The following is an 18,317-nucleotide window of genomic DNA, read 5'->3' on the forward strand; positions in this document are numbered from 1 at the left end:
CTCTCGTATCCTGAATATATTTTTCCTATACGAAACAACTAAATACAAATTAATAAGTTCCCACTCTCTTAAACAGCCACAGTAGAACACGCGATGGAAGAACGGGATTTTAATTACCACCTAAAGGAATAAATAGGAAACCGCAAAGAGATAAACAGCTATTTAGTTCTATTATAGTTATATAGTTTATTATAGTTTATTTATCGAGACAGACGGTGATGACCAACAGCGGTGCAGAAGAGACCTGATAGCAACACTTTCAATGTTGCTACACTTCTGTGACACTACATAACATAAAATTCAACTAAATGAACTTAGCTTACCATACATACATTTGAAAATAATTTTTAATCTTACATTTCATTAAACTTAATTCTAACAATGTTTTCATTGTCAGTTTTTACATTTCTTCTGGCTTGGCTCTTTTTGCCTCGCTTGTTGACTCACTTTCATCTTCACTTTTAGACGACCTTTGTCAAACTTTTTCAAACTGATCAAACGGGAAAGACAGAGCGATGCTGTCCTCGTAAAAAGCCTCGATATCACACCGAGAACCGTCTTGTATGTTCGTATCTCAAATTTGTCTCATATCGCAAGGCTAGATAATGCTTGGAATTTTCCTCGTATTTCAAAATTATTGAAAGGACACTCTTATGTCGAGGTATTACTGTATATATTGTTAAACATAATCTTGCAAAATTGTACCGCCCACTTCACATTTCACAATTTTATTTGCATATATATCATACGACATGTCAAGGCGTCAGTTCCTACCTGCACACCAGTGCACCCATATGCAAACTGCTCAGTGATGACGCAGCTGTCGAGAGCCCCGAGTCCGAGACCATTGTACTCTTGAGGAATGTGAGTGTTGACTAGACCAAGATCCCAGGCCTTCTTGATGATTTCAGATGGGTACTAAAATACAACCCTTTATTAGAAAAAACTTGAGGCACTTGTTCACACTGAGGCTAACTTATATATCTTTGCTTAATTGTTGACACTTGTACAAGACAACAGAAGTGCAAAGCTTGTCTGATCTCTAAACCTACGCTACACAATTTGGTAGCAAAGTGTTCGGCTAAAATGCATGGGAGTAAAGTTGAAGACAAACACAATATTATTCTAACTAGAGACGGACAAATTCAAAACACGCTAGCACTGGACGAGCTCGTGATATGCATAGAGCATATTTTTGCATTTGTTAATCATAGTATGACAACTCCAAAGCAGGTCAGATGTCTGCAATACCTACAAAAACAACTCAAATCTAAATAGACCTGGTTCAGATATTTGATGACAATGTAAACCATAGTTTGCTGATGACATGAAACCACATAACGTTCTGAGATATTAGTAGAAAAGCCAGGTTGATCTGAACCAAGTTTTAATCTGGAAGATAGAAAATATGAAAAAGGTAAAATAAAAGTGGCAGGCATATAACTTACATAACTTAAAAGGATAAAGGTAACAGAGAACTAAAATTCTTAATCGCCAAAGCAGTAGTGTTGCAAATATGGAACATGTAAATTGAAGATTATGTATGGTGTATGCAAGCCTTGGATAATGAGCCTTCACAGCTGAATACCACCCAGACAGAGTACAGTCCAGATTAAAGTCAAACAATAAAAGCTTTTAGAAGTCTAATTCATTTATAGCTGCTTCAGATATGCGGGCATTTAGCAAGTTTGGGAGCGATGATACTTGATAATAAATGCTTAGACTTGCTACAGTAGAGGCGACAACAAGCGAGTAAAAGAATTGTCTACATCACATTAACAATGATACAGTAAGCAACCTTCCTAGTCAAGTGTACCAATTCAAACAGAAAAACTCATAACATATACAATGTATAACAGAGCTGATGGTACACTCTTGTATACCGACGTTACTGCCTTGTAAACTTATATAATTATACATATATAACTTTGCAGCTGTTTGCAAGAAAGAGAACATTCTTCAATGTGTTCCCTTTGTCTCTTTACTAAAATAGCGAATTGTCAAAAGAAACTATTGTCAGGTATATGGTTTATCACTCCGACTGATGCAAATCACAGTCTAACATTGCAGACCTCTATGGATTTCATTAAGAACTTGGTTCATGACATTGCAAACTTTGCTCTAATAATACTCATCAACTGGCAAGTTTTCCTGTTTCTCGAAGAAGTCCCACTCATATATATATATATATATATATATATATATGTATATATATATATATATATGTATATATATATATATGTATATATATATATATATATATATATATATATAAATCAGTGTTTGTAATCCAAATGTCCAGTTATAGAGGTAAAGTTTTAGCAATGCGAAATCCGCTTGGCACTGGATTTGAACTCTGAGCCTCCAGTACTCTAGACAGGGGTACTAACCACTACACATCCAACTGCTGATATTAAGTAATAATTGGGCACATATTTATGTGGCACTTCCGAAATACTAGCATAACCGAAGCGTAACAACATGACCTTTATTATAAGTTACTACCTCGAGTTACTTTAATTCATTGGGTAATTATATTTTATCACCCGTGCAATGCCGGGCATTCACCTAGAATAAATCGAAACCGGCAATCAATTCCTATTTTACTTGAAAAGACTGTCAAAGAATGAGACATTTCAGTCTTATTTATTAAACAAGCAACCTTGACATAGGCAAATTATGCATATGTCTATCTATAGCATACTGACAGTTTTGTTGAGGTACAGCTGCCTGTTTTTTTAATACCTCACACAAGCTTTTTGCAACCCCATCCACAAAAATTCTTTCATTTATATACTGTAGACTAAAGGCATAAGAACCAATGTTAGAGAATCCACCATATCACAAGCAACACAGCACTTGTCATATAACTACTTGAACACATTCTAACACACAATATTCTTGCTGTATTCTAACCTCTCCTAAGAAGTTCATCGATGGCAGCAATAAGACAAGCGCATGAACGAGTTGCACAAGCAAGCAAGATGTGTAAGCAAATAAGTCTCTGTCTAGACACATTCTACTGAACATTTGCATAACATGAAATAACAAAAAATGAAGGCTGTGAACATTCTCTGTAATTCAGCTCCAAAACTTGTCAAAAACTCACCTCGCCAGTCCTATCATGATGCGCAGCATTGGGGATTATCTCGTCTGCTGTGAACTTTCTAGCTAGCTCTTGATACTCCAACTGTTCAGGCGTTAAGTCTTAAAAATAAGAAAATATATGCTTGCAGAATTTAAGAGCTCAGCATGAAACCCGTAATGATTAATACAAAAATATGCAATTATCTGATACAAACCAAAACTATATCCAGCACTGGCGCAAGACTTGGATGTAGAAAAACCCCTTCGTAAACATTGCGTAGTGTTGAGCAACATTCGCAGCCCATTGCATACCTGAAACAGAGAAAGTACAAAAATTAAAGGACCACATTGATTGTCTTCTATTTCACAAAATAAAGCAATATAATAACTGTCAGAACACATATCGAAGATCTCAATAGAATTATATCATTGATTTTAAGAAACACATGACGTGTTTCATTTCATACATTTCTAAAAGTTTTTGCTTCAAACCTAGTACTTATAAAATACTAGTGCATGTGCTGGACAGCTGCAAATGTAAAATAAACAGGAAATATTTATTTTTGATCAACAATTAATAATAAATAAGAATTAAAATTTGCTTACGCTTCGAGATGCCATTGTCGAAAGGAAGGTTGCAAAGCTTCGCCTGCGTGTCACAGCAACTTACAACACCGGCAATTTCAGCTTATCTAACCGTGGCAGCACCGATGGTTTACTGCGAGTAAGCAACACTGATTAAAAGATTGAAGGATCACAGACTACGAAAAAGATAACAAATATGAGGGTTATTCTTATGTTCATTCAAGACGTTATATAACGATAAATCAATATTATCCTCTGAAGTCACGGTCAAAATTTATGTACAGGTTTCCCAAGTCGATGGATGTTGTTATTGCAAAAGCATAACAAAGTCAAAACTTCGGCCTACTGTAACAACTATTACCGTCACAGTATTCATAAAAAACGCCCACATTTTTCGACTTCCCACTGCCAACGGGAGCAATGATTCATGTTATACACAATTTTTCCACACGCACACACATATTTCAGTACAATTCTAATTGCCATCTTATTCTCTTTTTCAGTTTGTATGCCTTTTATTAGGTTGTGTGATTTAATCGATTAGCCTTCGTTCAGACGTCAGTAAAATCGGAGAAGAAATTATGTTATGGATAACTAATCCGAATCCACTCACATCACTGTTGAAATTGATTGTCATATTATTCTATTTTGACTATGTTTAGTTTGTGCACTTTTGCTTAGCTTGTGGGAACTAATTTGATTATTACTGGTTCAGGTACAAGGGAAGGTGTTGTATTGCAATACTGCTGTAAGCATTACTGATATTTACCAATAAAAGTTAATTCTTTATTCTATATGTCCAACAATTAAAATGCACAACTAACAAAATTCTAAACAATAATATTAACGACAAAAGGTTAAAATAGCTAATATAAGTTGCATCCTTACTCGAATGGTCGTCCATGTTTGCTTGCTCGGTCCATACAGTTGCCAGTTTCGATAGTCAGATGAGAGTCATGGCAGTCCTCATATGGAGAAGCTCCGTAGTTGAGATAGGAAAGCAGAATAGGACCAGCTGATTGTTGTATAAATCAATGTACTCACATGTACTGATGTGAAGATGAAGAAGAGCCTCTGTCTTTTGTTACACTTCCTTATATCCTCCCCCATACTGCCTTACACTAGCTAATCTACTAGCTTTACCCACTAGCTTTATCCAGCTTTATGCACTCACCGTAATTACCAAGACCACCTGTACTGCCTTGAGCTCAGACCCCAATATAGCCTGAGCCTAACAAATCCCATAATACAACATGCCCTTTCTTTTTTTCTTTTTGTTTTGGGCCACTCCATCACTACCAACAAGCAGACGTAGTAACTTACCTTACTTGTGTTGCTCGTTACCTGACTCCGTTAGGGCAGTCTCCATAGGCTATGCCTCTGGCTTGTCTGACCCTGTGCCACCGTTTAAAGTACTCTTGTCGCTACTGCCAGCTACATTGCCAGTCTGCACTGGCTTTTCCATCACCCTGACCTCCGCCACTATCAATACTTTTACCGTGACCACTGTCACTACCAACACTACTTCTACCAACATCTTCAACACTACTTCGACCAACCCTGACTAGCCCGGAGTCTTTTGGCTGGGTCAGTAATGACTCCTCAACCTCATCTCCGTCTCTTCTGTCTTTACCTCGCTCTTCCCAGTAAGAGGCAGGCTCGGCAGGCTTCCTGTGGGAGGTTTCCACCTGGGCCGTAACCGGCTGCACAGGGGATGGCACCACAGAGCTGGGAGTTGGCATAGGACCAGACCTATCTAGCTCGACCTCACCTGCAACCAGTACAGGTCTGCTACCAGCAATTCTCCTCTGAACCTCGGCTAACTCCTGCACCACTACCCTGAATGCCTTGACATTTTCTAACTCCATAACTGCTGTCTCCCGTTTGGCTTTCAGCTTAGCCAATTTCTGCTTCGACTTCCTCCGCACCTCCCTTTCCTCTCTTTCAATCTTTGCTACTTTTTTCTCATGACCTTCTCTGTCTAACATTGCATTGCTGGATACCTCAGCTAAAAAAGAGCAAACCTTTTCCATTACAGACACTGGTTCAACTACTTTCTCAGCACCTTCCCTTACCTCATGGTGACTGTGTTCTCTATCATACCCCATAGACACTTGCACATCTCTGGTGCATTGGGCTGTCTCCCGTTGACTACCAATTTTTACGTATTCGCTACTCTTCACTCCCTTGGTTTTACAAGTCCACCAATCTTGACCTGTATGACCTTTCTTAATTTCGCTCTCTCTGTCGGACTTATTTGTCAGGTTTTGCAACTCGACATCATCTAAAGCATAACTTGACCCAGCAATAATGGTTCTCGACGAAAACGGCTTAACTGGCTTAATACTTCTACACTCCTTAACAGGCTCAAACTTACTTTTACATAACGCGTTTACAGCAGCAAATAGTTATAGCTGCTTCAACTCAATTATGCCCAAAAAGTTTGTTCTCAATCCTTTCACCACATGAACTTCAGCATCCATATGCCTGTCTCTACTTTCCAAATGAACTATTACACTTCCAACCACTTTTAACTCACTACTATCAGCAGTTCCTAAAACTGTCGACGGTTTCTTTAACCGTAGGTTTAACTTATTGGCGGTTGCCTTGGTTACTATTGACACCTCAGCCCCAGTATCAAACGTAAACTCTACATTTACTTCATTAACTTGTAAATACTGCACAATTCCCTGGCCTAGTCAACTGTCATCATCATATTTAACCCTAGAACTAGAAAATCCAACACTTCTGCCCTTACTATTATCCCGGTACCTTTCATCATACCGGTTCGTCTCGCGCCTCTCCTTATACCTCTCCCCCTCAAGCCTATCCATACTATTGTCCCTGTATCTACTCAACTTGTCTCTTGTCTCGCGGGGGCTTTGTCGACCACTGTACGTCTCCCTACAACTATCTCGGCTACCATATCGCTCATAGCTATTATCACGGCTACCTCCTGACCACCTGCTGCTACCTTGTCTGTCGTAACCTACATCTCTTCCCTTATCCCTACAGTAACGGAGTACATGTCTTTGCCTTCCACAAGAAAAACATTTAATGGAGGGACAACACCTCATCTCATGGCCACTACGTTTGAAATTGTAGCATACTCTATCTTCACTGCTCTCCCTACCGTTTGCTCTATATCTAGAGACATTGTTATACTCCGAACCTCTTGTCCCATATCTACTAGTATCGTGCTCCTCACTACCATAATACATTCTACTACTCCTAGGGCTACCTCTAGAGGAAGATCTACCCACTGAATCGTAGCTTTTATCTCTATCATTACTCCGGTACTGCGCTCGGCTATCAAACTCTGATACCTTTGCTACCTCTTTTTTGATCTCACTTTTCAAATTGCTCCCTCTACTATCTGCTCTCACGAACCTGTCTGAATGATTCGCCATCTCATGAGCCCTCAATGCCTCATTCAACATCACCCAGGTCAAATTGGCATTCTTCATCAAGTCTGTACTTACTTCTCTATCTCTCAACCCTTTAACTGCTACTATAAGGGCAAACCTTACCCTATCATTATTATTAGCCACCTCTGCCTATCTGCTTAAACTCTCTACCCGTTGTAAATATTCTCTATCACTTTTTCCAAGTTCCTGCTTAGCCGTCAGAAACTTATGCCCCTTTGCGAACATACTCGCTTGTCTACCGTAATAATCCTGCAAAAACCTCCACAGTCTCCTCATAAGTAGAATTTGCGCCATATACGTTAAACCCTGCACGCCTCAATACTTCTCTCCCACTGTGCCCAATAGCTCTCAATAGTGGCACTAATCTAGCTCTACCTCTCATAATAGGCACTCTGTTGCCATCTTCATCAGCTACATAACCTCTCCTCTCGACAGCACTCTCAATACACAAATTCATCTCCTCTATAAATTGTTCCCACGAGCGATCACCGTGCTCATCGAACACCAGCTTTGGAAAACCACTATCTATCCCTACACAACACAATACGTTATATTTCTCGCCACAAATTCACTCTACTCCACTCGTAGAAATTTAATGGAATTCTCACCTCCGAACACGTAATAAATATCTACACCTCTCCAACACCGATGCTGCACCGCTACGACACCTCAAAGCCTCACAACACCACCCTACCTCACGCCACCTCACTTGCACGCCCGTGAGACGGTCTAATCAACCGTTAAACTTAACCCGTAACCAGAAAAATTATCGCCAATGATAACGCTCAAGAAAAAAAATCAGAGCTTCGTCAACTGCGCCATGTTGTATCATGTATCAAATGTATCAAATCATTGTACTCACATGTACTGATGTGAAGATGAAGAAGAGCCTCTCTCTTTCGTTACACTTCCTTATATCCTCCCCATACTGCCTTACGCTAGCTAATCTACTAGCTTTACCCACTAGCTTTATCCAGCTTTATGCACTCACTGTAATTACCAAGACCAAATGTACTGCCTTGAGCTCAGACACCAATATAGCCTGAGCCTAACAAATCCCATAATACAACACTGATGATTGTAAATGAGGCTCCATAGGTAGGGAAAGGGTAGAGGCTCCAGAGGCAGAGGAAAAAGAGAGAGAGGGAGGCGGCAGAGGCACGCACTTCTGCAGGCAGAGGAAGCCTCAGCAGGTCCTTGAGAAAGAGAGAGAGGTAGATCAACCGGCAGATAGAGATGTTGAGTCATTGGAGCTGTTCTCTTTTATAATGTCTGGCACGTGGGATGGTTAGCCTGCGGGTGTAGGTTGAGTGTTAAGGTTCAGTGCTTTATGTCAGGCGTGTGAAGATATCTTGTTTGCATAAGTCTTCAGCTGGTGCACGGGATGTCGGCATGTAGGGTGAGCTTGTGACTTACTTTTGCTATATAGGTCATGTTTGATAGGAGTGGCAGATCTGTATGTGACTCGTTTGATTCGTCTCTAATGTTTCTCTGGTGGCTTTTTGGTGATGGTGGTTAGTAGGTTTAATTGCTTCGACTTCCCTTTGGCATGTTCTCCATCTGGTGTTGACGCAATTTCTATGATTAATTCCTTCAATTTTGAAGTTTCTAATTTGCTTTTGACATTTTCTAATTATTGAATCTTTTGATGTCTTTGGGCATTTTGCTGCTTGTAGGTATTATATGCTTATCCTTTGGTCTGCCTGCATTCTCTATTGGTATGTTGTTTTCGCAGTATTTCCATACAACAAGATCATTGTTTGTTGGTCAGGTAACTGGAAGACCATTATTTAGTAGTCAGGTAACTGGAAGGTCATTGAGTAGTAGTCAGGTAACTGGAAAATCATTTCAGAAATCAGGTATATGGAAGATCATTATTTAGTAGTCAGGTAACTGGAAGGTCATTGTTTAGTAGTCATGCAACTGGGAGGTTATTGTTTGATAGTCAGGTAACTGAAAGGGTATTATTTAGTAGTCAGCTAACTGGAAGGTCATTTAGCAGTCACATAACCAGAAGATCATTTTTAGTAGCCAGGTATAACTGGAAGGTCAGTATTTAGTAGACAAGTAAATGGAAAACTGTTTAGTAGTCAGGTAACTGGAACGTTTGTTCAGTAGTCAGGTAAATGGAAGGTTGTTCAGTAGTCAGGTAACTGGAAAGTCATTATTTAGTAGCCAGGTATAACTGGAAGGCTAATCTTGAAGATGTTCCTTATTGGTTTATTGTTAGGATCACTAGCATAGACACTCTATTTTCATTTGATAGCTTTGCTAAGTTATCAAAGTAATTCTTACTGTTGCCACCTTGTGATGTTTACTGCTATCTGATTATTATTTTATATGCCAGCTTCTTTAGTTAGTCTGTACACCCAGACCGCCAATGGAAAATCTCGTATCGCCAAGGCGCAAATCTACAGAAATTTCCTCAGTTTGGCATAATTTTGAAACCTAAATCTATTTTTTTAGTGGTATGATATAATAAATATCAATTGTGATTAACTTTTAACTTCTTAGATAATCATATGCATGCGCCAACATATATCTCATTATATGGTTCTGTAAAGTCATTCATACCAACTCTATCAACAATCATGTTCAAAGGCCTTCAACAGAAATTCGTTGTTGACATTTAAAGTTTGGTAAAAAAACTAGCATGTGGTATGTACTTCATAATAAAGTAAGATGGCACAAGAATACTGCTGCAATATCTAACTTCTAAAGGCTTCTATAATTGCAAACCTATTATATGCAATATTGCGTTCAATCTAGATTCTCAGTTGCATACCTCTTTAAAGTTGTGTAAGTGTTTAGGCATACATTTGTTTACACGATCCACTATACTTTTACAGGCCCTCCAGCGTACTGGCAAGCTCACAACGGTTACCTCCAAAAGCTTTTCTCATTCTGCTCGCAATGCAAATGCTGGATACAGTTTCGGTAAATCATTTTACTGTTTCGTACTATACTTGGAGGCTTTTTATGCGGGCAAGAGTGACTCTTTCTCTTTTATGTGGACAGAGTGACTCTTTCTCTTTTATGCGGACAAGAGTGACTCTTTCACTTTTATGTGGACAGAGTGACTCTTTCTCTTTTATGGGGACAAGTTAATTTTAAATGAAACTATGATTTGCGTCTTACATTCTGCTTGATATAGTTGAAGCACCAAGCACATGTTTGTACTTGTCAAAAAGTTTTTCTCCTGAGGATTCAATATATTGGCAGCCTGTGCTCATGCAAACATTTATATTTCTAATAGCCTATTAAAATTGTTTAATTATATAGTTTCAAACAAAATTTTCACAATAATAAGAGCCGTGTTCGCTTGTAGTCACTGAGAGCGTTAAGAATAGAAGATTACTTCGCACAGGAATTGAACTTGGACTTCTCGGTTTTTTCAGGTAGGCCCACTACTAGCCGTACCACTCCAACACCTTGCGAAATCCAAAAATATTTGTGCACATAATTACTGAATATGCCGTTTCCTTGTGGTGCAGGTGACTGCCAGCTTACCAGTGATAGGCTACCTTACTTATAACAGGTTACAGTTATAAGTAATTAACTAGCTTACCTATTTAATTAAACCTTTTCAAACTGAAAAAGTTGACCTGTTTGGTTTAACCCCTTAATTTTCTAATTAAATATGTTTGTACACATGGTCATATCATTTAGCATATAGTTAGGTACAGATGGTCATATCATCTAGCATATCATTATGTACAGACTACTGAATGCCCGGCGTTGTCCGGGTAATTAAAGTCTTTGCACAGAAAATTTATTTTTATTCAATACATAACAGCAGTTACCATTCGAACTTTCAAACTTCATATCATGAGAAAGTGTTTTGTGCAGTTCAAATAAATTAAGAGAAAAAATAAAACAACTGTTAAGTTTTTCAAACTTTGTCAAACAACTGTAGCTTTCAAACTTCATACCAGGAGGAAAATGTTCTGTGCAGGTCACATAAATTAAGAAACAAAATAAAACAATTATAAAAGTGTTCAAATGTAAATGTGAAATAGTTAGCGAGTAATAGCTAAATTAAGTCTGTTTTGCTACGATTACAACAAAAGATGATTTGGCAATGATACAATTAATACGAACTGAGGAAACAAAATAAAAATCCTGAATGGGTTGAACTAATAATAACAATTCTTGCATAGAAGTGTGTGTGTATAAAAAAGGTTACTGTTCCACCAGAAGCTATCCATCAAAACTTTGAATACGGCGATACTGGTACCTCTTAATACTGGTAAAAATGGGATATCGGACTGTCTTTGTCTGACAGAACTCTGAGAGAATGTAGTGGATATTCCTACTCGACATAATACAATTGTCCGCATGAAAAGTATTGATCTTTACCCACTTAGAAATTGAACCTTTCAAAAAACCAGAAATAAAAAAAGCTGAAAAAGCATTGTGTTTCATAGAGTTTATAGTTTCGATTATTACGTCATTTAGCGTGTAAATTCAAGAAAAGGGTGTATAAAGTATATAGTAAGAGCCTTGAACTGTAAGATCCTTCATGGACTCGTGGATAGATAATAGGATTACAAACTCGGGGTTGCACTTGCCGTGAGTTGAAGTCTACCAGAATGCCAGATTTCAATGTCACGATTTTAATCGCTGTAGCCAGACAGACAGATATCCAAATAGATGACAAACTTTGAGAAATTTATGTACAGATGGTCACATCATATAGCATCTTACTATGTACAGATGGTCACATCATATAGCATCTTACTATGTACAGATGGTCACATCATATAGCATCTTACTATGTACAGATGGTCACATCATATAGCATCTTACTATGTACAGATGGTCACGTCATATAGCATCTCACTATGTACAGATGGTCACATCATATAGCATCTTACTATGTACAGATGGTCACATCATATAGCATCTTACGATGTGCAGATGGTCACATCATATAGCATCTTACTATGTACAGATGGTTGCGTCATATAGCATCTTACTATGTACAGATGGTCATATCATATAGCATCTTACTATGTACAGATGGTCATATCATATAGCACCTTACTATGTACAGATGGTCACATCATATAGCATCTTACTATGTACAGATGGTCACATCATATAGCACCTTACTATGTACAGATGGTCATATCATATAGCATCTTACTATGTACAGATGGTCACATCATATAGCATCTTACTATGTACAGATGGTCACATCATATAGCACCTTACTATGTACAGATGGTCATATCATATAGCATCTTACTATGTACAGATGGTCACATCATATAGCATCTTACTATGTACAGATGGTCACATCATATAGCATCTTAGTTTGTACAGATGGTCACATCATATAGCATCTTACTATGTACAGATGGTCACATCATATAGCATTTTACTATGTACAGATGGTCATATCATATAGCATTTTACTATGTACAGATGGTCATATCATATAGCATCTTACTATGTACAGATGGTCACATCATATAGCATCTTACTATGTACAGATGGTCACATCATATAGCATCTTACTATGTACAGATGGTCACATCATATAGCATCTCATTAGAGGAATCAGGTGGTATAAGCATTAATCTTTTTTTTTAATTGGAGTACAAAGTATTTTGCGCACAAGTCATATGTAGAACTAGTGTACTGGATGAAGGCAAACTATAGCTCTCGGTTTCAGACCTTACCACAGAGCAGATTGAGTATTAAGATCTGGCCAGGAAGTTTACTGCGGTGGAGGCGATTCCTAAAGCTGCCTACCATGACATGGCCTGAGAGATACTAGTATGGTTTTACTCACTCTTAGGAACGTTTTATCTGACTCTTATGTCTTTCGTACCTCAAGAGCCATGTTCAGTTCCAGGTTTGACAGGTGAGCAGTTTACACAGTTAGTCCAGATGGTTGGTTTAAAATGAATTTAAAGTTTATGTTATACGTACAACTGTCTTGAAAATAAAAACTCTTTACTACGGTACGTACCGCGCATATCACATTGCAACGTTACATTTTAATGCAGATCATAACCAATAAATTCACTAAATATGATAAAGTTACTGTAGATAACTATAATTACTAAGGTTAACATACTATTTTGTTACTATTTTTAATGTGCACGGCACTTACTGTAAAATCTCTAATTGAACGCATCCTCTATTTGATTGCCACTCCCAAATGATCGCCTCCATGAGAGAAGGGTTGAAAAGTAGAGCGCCACATTCTAATTGAATGCTACCTCCCTTTGACCCCCACGTCGATTTTATTTTATCTTTATGAGCCAATCATATCAGTTGATCAGTAGAAAAGTCTCCACAAAATCGTATTAAAGCATATCAATTATATCAGTACTTTTATCATATACAGTCAAACATGGATAACTTGCCCTCAGATAGCTCGAACACATGGTTAACTCGAACGGTTTTTTTGGTCCGCTCTCACGTAATGATAAATTGCTTTAGATAACGCGACCTCAACTCTGTTAACTCGAACGGTTTTTTGCCCAATGGCTACCGAAACGGTTGTTATCGCTTTAGAAAATCACTTTATTCCAAGCCATAGAGGTACCTACCGACACCGACTCATCAAATTTCTCTGTGCACGCACGACAAAATCGGTGACAAAATCGGCCAGTGTAAACGGACCATTATGGTGCGTTTACACTGGCCGATTTTGCCACCGATTTTGTCATGCACAGACAAATTTGATGAGTCGGTGTCGGTAGGTGTGAACAGAAAGATCGGTGTCGGCACCGATCTGAAAGTCGGTGTCAGTGAAACCCAGCAGTGCCCGGTTGCACCGACAAATCGGACGCTCATCAGTCAATCAGCAGCTAGGAGCCTCTGATTAAATGAGCCTAGGCTTTAATGACAGTGCTAAGTTTATGAAATGAAAGGGCTAGGTTTAATGAGAGGCTAGGAGACTGTCATTAAACTTTCCCTCGTGCTCTTTCTGATAGTGAACCAGCATGGCTAGCAACGATGTGAACGCGAGAGTACCAAAAAATCAAGTTACTTCTTTAATTTAAATTAATTAAAAGTGAATAGCCAGTTGTACGACTACTACTAGTACTACTACTAGTTCTACTACTAGTACTACTGTAAAGGAATTTGCCAGCCCTTACTTGGCACGATCTAGATTATTTCGTACAGAAATAAATTGCGTGTGATTTCATTCAATGTTTTATTAGCGAAGGAAATTTACTAGCTGAGGAGCGTACGGCCATTTGCTCTGTCTACTAAGTGAGCGTTGCTCCCTTATATACAATAAAATTGCCTGTTCCGGCTAACGGGACCAAGTAGCTAACAATGTTTAAATGGCCAATAATTAGGTCCGCTAGTGCGTTGATATGACAACATAAACGACGACAATTGATAGCATAACGAGTAACAAGGCTATAATAAAAAGAACAACACCTATAATAAAATATTTACAGACATATAAAATATATACAAACATATAATTACAAGAAGTGTAAAGTATTGGCCCGGCGTCCACCACACTACTACCACTAATATACATTCACCATTCAATCTTCTTCATTATTCAATTTATTTATTATAATTACTCGGACAAAAGAACTGTACGTACAGTTCTTTGCTCGGACTTTCATTGCCTCATCATTCATTCATTGCTCGGCATTCAGTAGTTGCTTCTAGCGGTAGTAGTAGGAGCAGTAGTAGTGTAGTACTAGTATATAATTTTCCACATGAAGCGCGTTGATTTTTATGTGTACTCGTCTTCGCGTGGTCGGGTGAAGGTCACAAGGACGAAGCGCTGTGATTGGCTGTTGGTACCGACAAAAAATCGTTTGATTGTTGCAATGTAAAGGTGTCGGCACCCATATGTGAAATGTCTGAAGTACCTGTCTGAGTCGGGGTATTGGCACCTAATCGGAGTCGGTGTTGGCCAGTGTAAACGCACCATTAGAGTTTGCTTTTTCATCCTTTCGTTCATTTTAAACATTTATAGTAATTATTACCACATCGTTTTATATGATGACATTGTTTGTCCCATACAGAAATTCAGTAATAGTATTATTTTCTGAAGAATTCGTATCGCTTTCCATTTGCTTTCTAAATATGATTATGCTTCGATCAATATACTGTCGTTGATAAAGGTAATGAAATCACATCAATTAAATTGTGACCTGCTGTGGCGTGGCCTTAGGACTATATGTAAATTGCATGCTCGCGAGATCACGCAATGCTTAAAATTAATTAGCCTCAGTCGTGCCCCACAACATCACAATAAAAAGAACGGGCTAGGGCATAATATCATCGGGAAAATATAGTATGGCGCTTGGAATCTGAGCTGCGTATCTTAGAAATAGTCTGTACATAGAGAGCTAATGACACTGATTCCTTTGTCATCTTTATTGGTTTTTGGAGTTGTCCTACCTTTGCCGGCCACTAGTGTAATTGTCGTAGTTGATAAATAGGCGGTAAGAGCACACAAAGCCGAATATGAAAATTGTGACATCATAATTTGCCAGCCCAGACCATTGAACATTTTTGTAGTAGAGCTCTGGAGAACTCTTATAAACACCAACCAATGTCTGTCTCACCAGGTCAAACAATGGCTCATTTGAAAGCCAAGATATTGAAGAACCTGAATAAGCTGAAACAGTACTGATATAATTGATGTGCTTTAATAATGAATAGTTCACATCAATACCAATTAATTCTTTTGGTGTCCAATTCTGAAGCTTCTCGTTTTATTTTCATTAAAACTTTGAAAACAACACCATAGAAATAATTAATAACTGCCTCAGGCTAATAGTAGTTCTATGTTTAACGCGGTATTGATAATTCAAAGTACATTAATATAAAAAACTGGTTTACATTTACGATGGTACAAAGGTTACGTTGAGCGAGCAAAACTTTTATGCGTTGCAGTTGCACGAAATGCCATGTGTAAAAGTTTTGCTCTGCCAAAAAATTATTTGAACGCTAATATCGACTAGCTCGGCAGTGCAGAAAAAGAGTTGAGGTCAGATGACATTGTTGAAGGTACTGAACAACCAGAAGATGTTCGCTCCATCAAAAGCAGCAATCAGAACGTGGCTATCCGATCAATTGATGCAAATATTGTTGTTTTAAAAACGCTAACTTTTATTTCTGCATATATACATATTTGTAGCATTTGATCAATTATTATATAAATAATAAATTTGCAGATTTATACCATTGTATTTATTAGCACCTTTGCGGTTAAATCCTCTTCTATTGCACATAAAAAGCCAATTTTGGCTGCAAACTGTAGCCAACATATCAAGGAGTGCAATGATATTTTATCCAACATTGTTAAATATAGTTATGAAATGAAAATATGCTTTCAAGTTTAGAACGAAATAAAAAATTGGAAGCTCTGACTAATTGCAGACAGATTAATTGCAAACAATAGATAACAACTGTTAGAGCTATCTCTCGGCTTCCTACTGCAAATTTTATTTGGAGATCTTTAACAAGTTAGAGGTAAGATAGCAGATTTATTGCATCTAAAAAGGTTTAACATCACTCCACCAGAAAAAAAGAGCAAAATATAAGCGTCATTCGTTTCGCACGAAAAAGGGCTAAATTTATCTTCCCAAAATTCTGACGAGCCATTTGAAAAATACACTGGCAGCCTTTATTTTAACGCCGCCTCCGAGGCGGCGAACTGAACAGATCAGTTGACCGAACTGATCCACTACAACAGAAGGTTTGAAAAAGTAGAGCACCATGGCGTTCGATTATATGTTTTATTGTACATAAAATTTTGACAATTTCTACCAGGAGATGTTTGCATTATATAATTACTAGGGTTTCTAAACCTCTACATACGACTTTTTTCACCATACGGTGCCAACCGTGGAACGGATCAAATCGTATTCTGAGGTTGCATTGTATATATATATGTATATGTCTGTGTGTGTTCTTGACATAAAGTAGTACTAGGAATCTTATCCCTTAAGCAACCTCCTGTTTTCCTCTGAGAAGATTAATCATTAAAAAAGCCATTTATTTACCAATAGGTAATTGGTGAAGCTTCAGCAGTGAGTACCCGGTGGACAAGCTTGTGGATGCCAAGATGTTCCAGGTTTGTATTTTCACACTTTTAGCCTGTTGTCTACCCAGAAGTCTTCTACTAAAGGGGTCGTCTACTAACCAGAAACTACTAAACAGAAGCTTCCAGCGTCAGAAGCGTCCAATATGAGAAGGTGCTGATGTAAAAAAGTGGCTGCGGAACAGCTTCGGTCACCCTCAATTTAGTTATGAAAGATGCAACTGATGTCTGAATTTGATAGACACCCTCACTTTACTTTTTCTCATCGTAATTTAGAATGTAATCGATTACGTCATAGGGTAACAAAGCAGAAAGTAGTGTGAAGGCCATTGGATATTATTAGTTCAGTTCCTAATTAAATGGCTGTTGTTCACAAACTCTGAGATATGGAAGCTTTGGTTTGCTTGTCATCAGGCCATTCCTTACTGAGATGTACCGGTGTTGTTCGCCCATACATGTAGGTTCTTAGCAAGCTCATGGTATACCATACTTGTAGTGTCTGGTTGTAAGTTGAGATGTAATATGTGTTCCCAGCACTGCATCTATTTATGCATGAACTGAACCTGGATTACCGTATTTTCTTACTCTATAGACATAGAGTATAGGCATAGACATTATAGACATCTATTCAACATAGATTTTTATGCAGTCTTTGAAAAGCTCTAAAGAATCCCAACTATGAGATATTTGTTTTTCATCCAAACGCCATAGTAAACTGAATAACTAGCTTGTTGAAGTACGCAAACAAAACCTTTTTTTACAAGAAGATACTTTACAAAAATCCTTTTTTTGAGTAAGCCAGTGATGCAAACTTTTGTAACATTGACATGTTTCAAACCATTCCAGCCCACATGTTAATAACAAAGTAGTAGTTGTTTTTACCGACTTTATCTTGCTTATGCTGATTGCTTTGTCACCACCAATTTTTACTGATTTTTCAATTTCTTCTGTTAGCCTTTTTATGAGAGCATTTTGTCTCTAAGCAGTTGGATTGGATACTAGTTACAGTTGAAAAGTAAACAGCTACTTCAAACATTATATTATTAGAATTTGTGTTCCAAAAATAAAATCTTTAGGTAACTATGAAAAAATACAAATTTCAGATTGTTGGTGAAATGGGTCAATTTCAAGCTAACCTGCGTTTTAATTTTACTGCAAAAGGTGCATGCCGAGTC

General features: G+C 37.9%; 1 protein-coding gene across 1 annotated transcript in view; it reads right to left on the minus strand.

Moving 5' to 3' along the window:
- The window catches only part of LOC137408893 (medium-chain specific acyl-CoA dehydrogenase, mitochondrial-like), a 16,866-nt gene extending 13,028 nt beyond the window's left edge, over positions 1–3,838 (minus strand). The window contains exons 1-4 of the mRNA XM_068095513.1: positions 3,694–3,838; positions 3,303–3,399; positions 3,110–3,207; positions 775–918 (exon numbers count right to left, since the gene is read on the minus strand). Of these exons, the coding sequence (XP_067951614.1) occupies positions 775–918; positions 3,110–3,207; positions 3,303–3,399; positions 3,694–3,708 (354 nt within the window). The 5' untranslated portion in view covers positions 3,709–3,838. The remainder of the gene's footprint in view (positions 1–774; positions 919–3,109; positions 3,208–3,302; positions 3,400–3,693) is intronic.
- Positions 3,839–18,317: the final 14,479 nt, after the last annotated feature.

The sequence above is a fragment of the Watersipora subatra genome, chromosome 11, assembly GCF_963576615.1.
Source record: "Watersipora subatra chromosome 11, tzWatSuba1.1, whole genome shotgun sequence".
Classification (NCBI taxonomy): Eukaryota; Metazoa; Bryozoa; class Gymnolaemata; order Cheilostomatida; family Watersiporidae; genus Watersipora; species Watersipora subatra.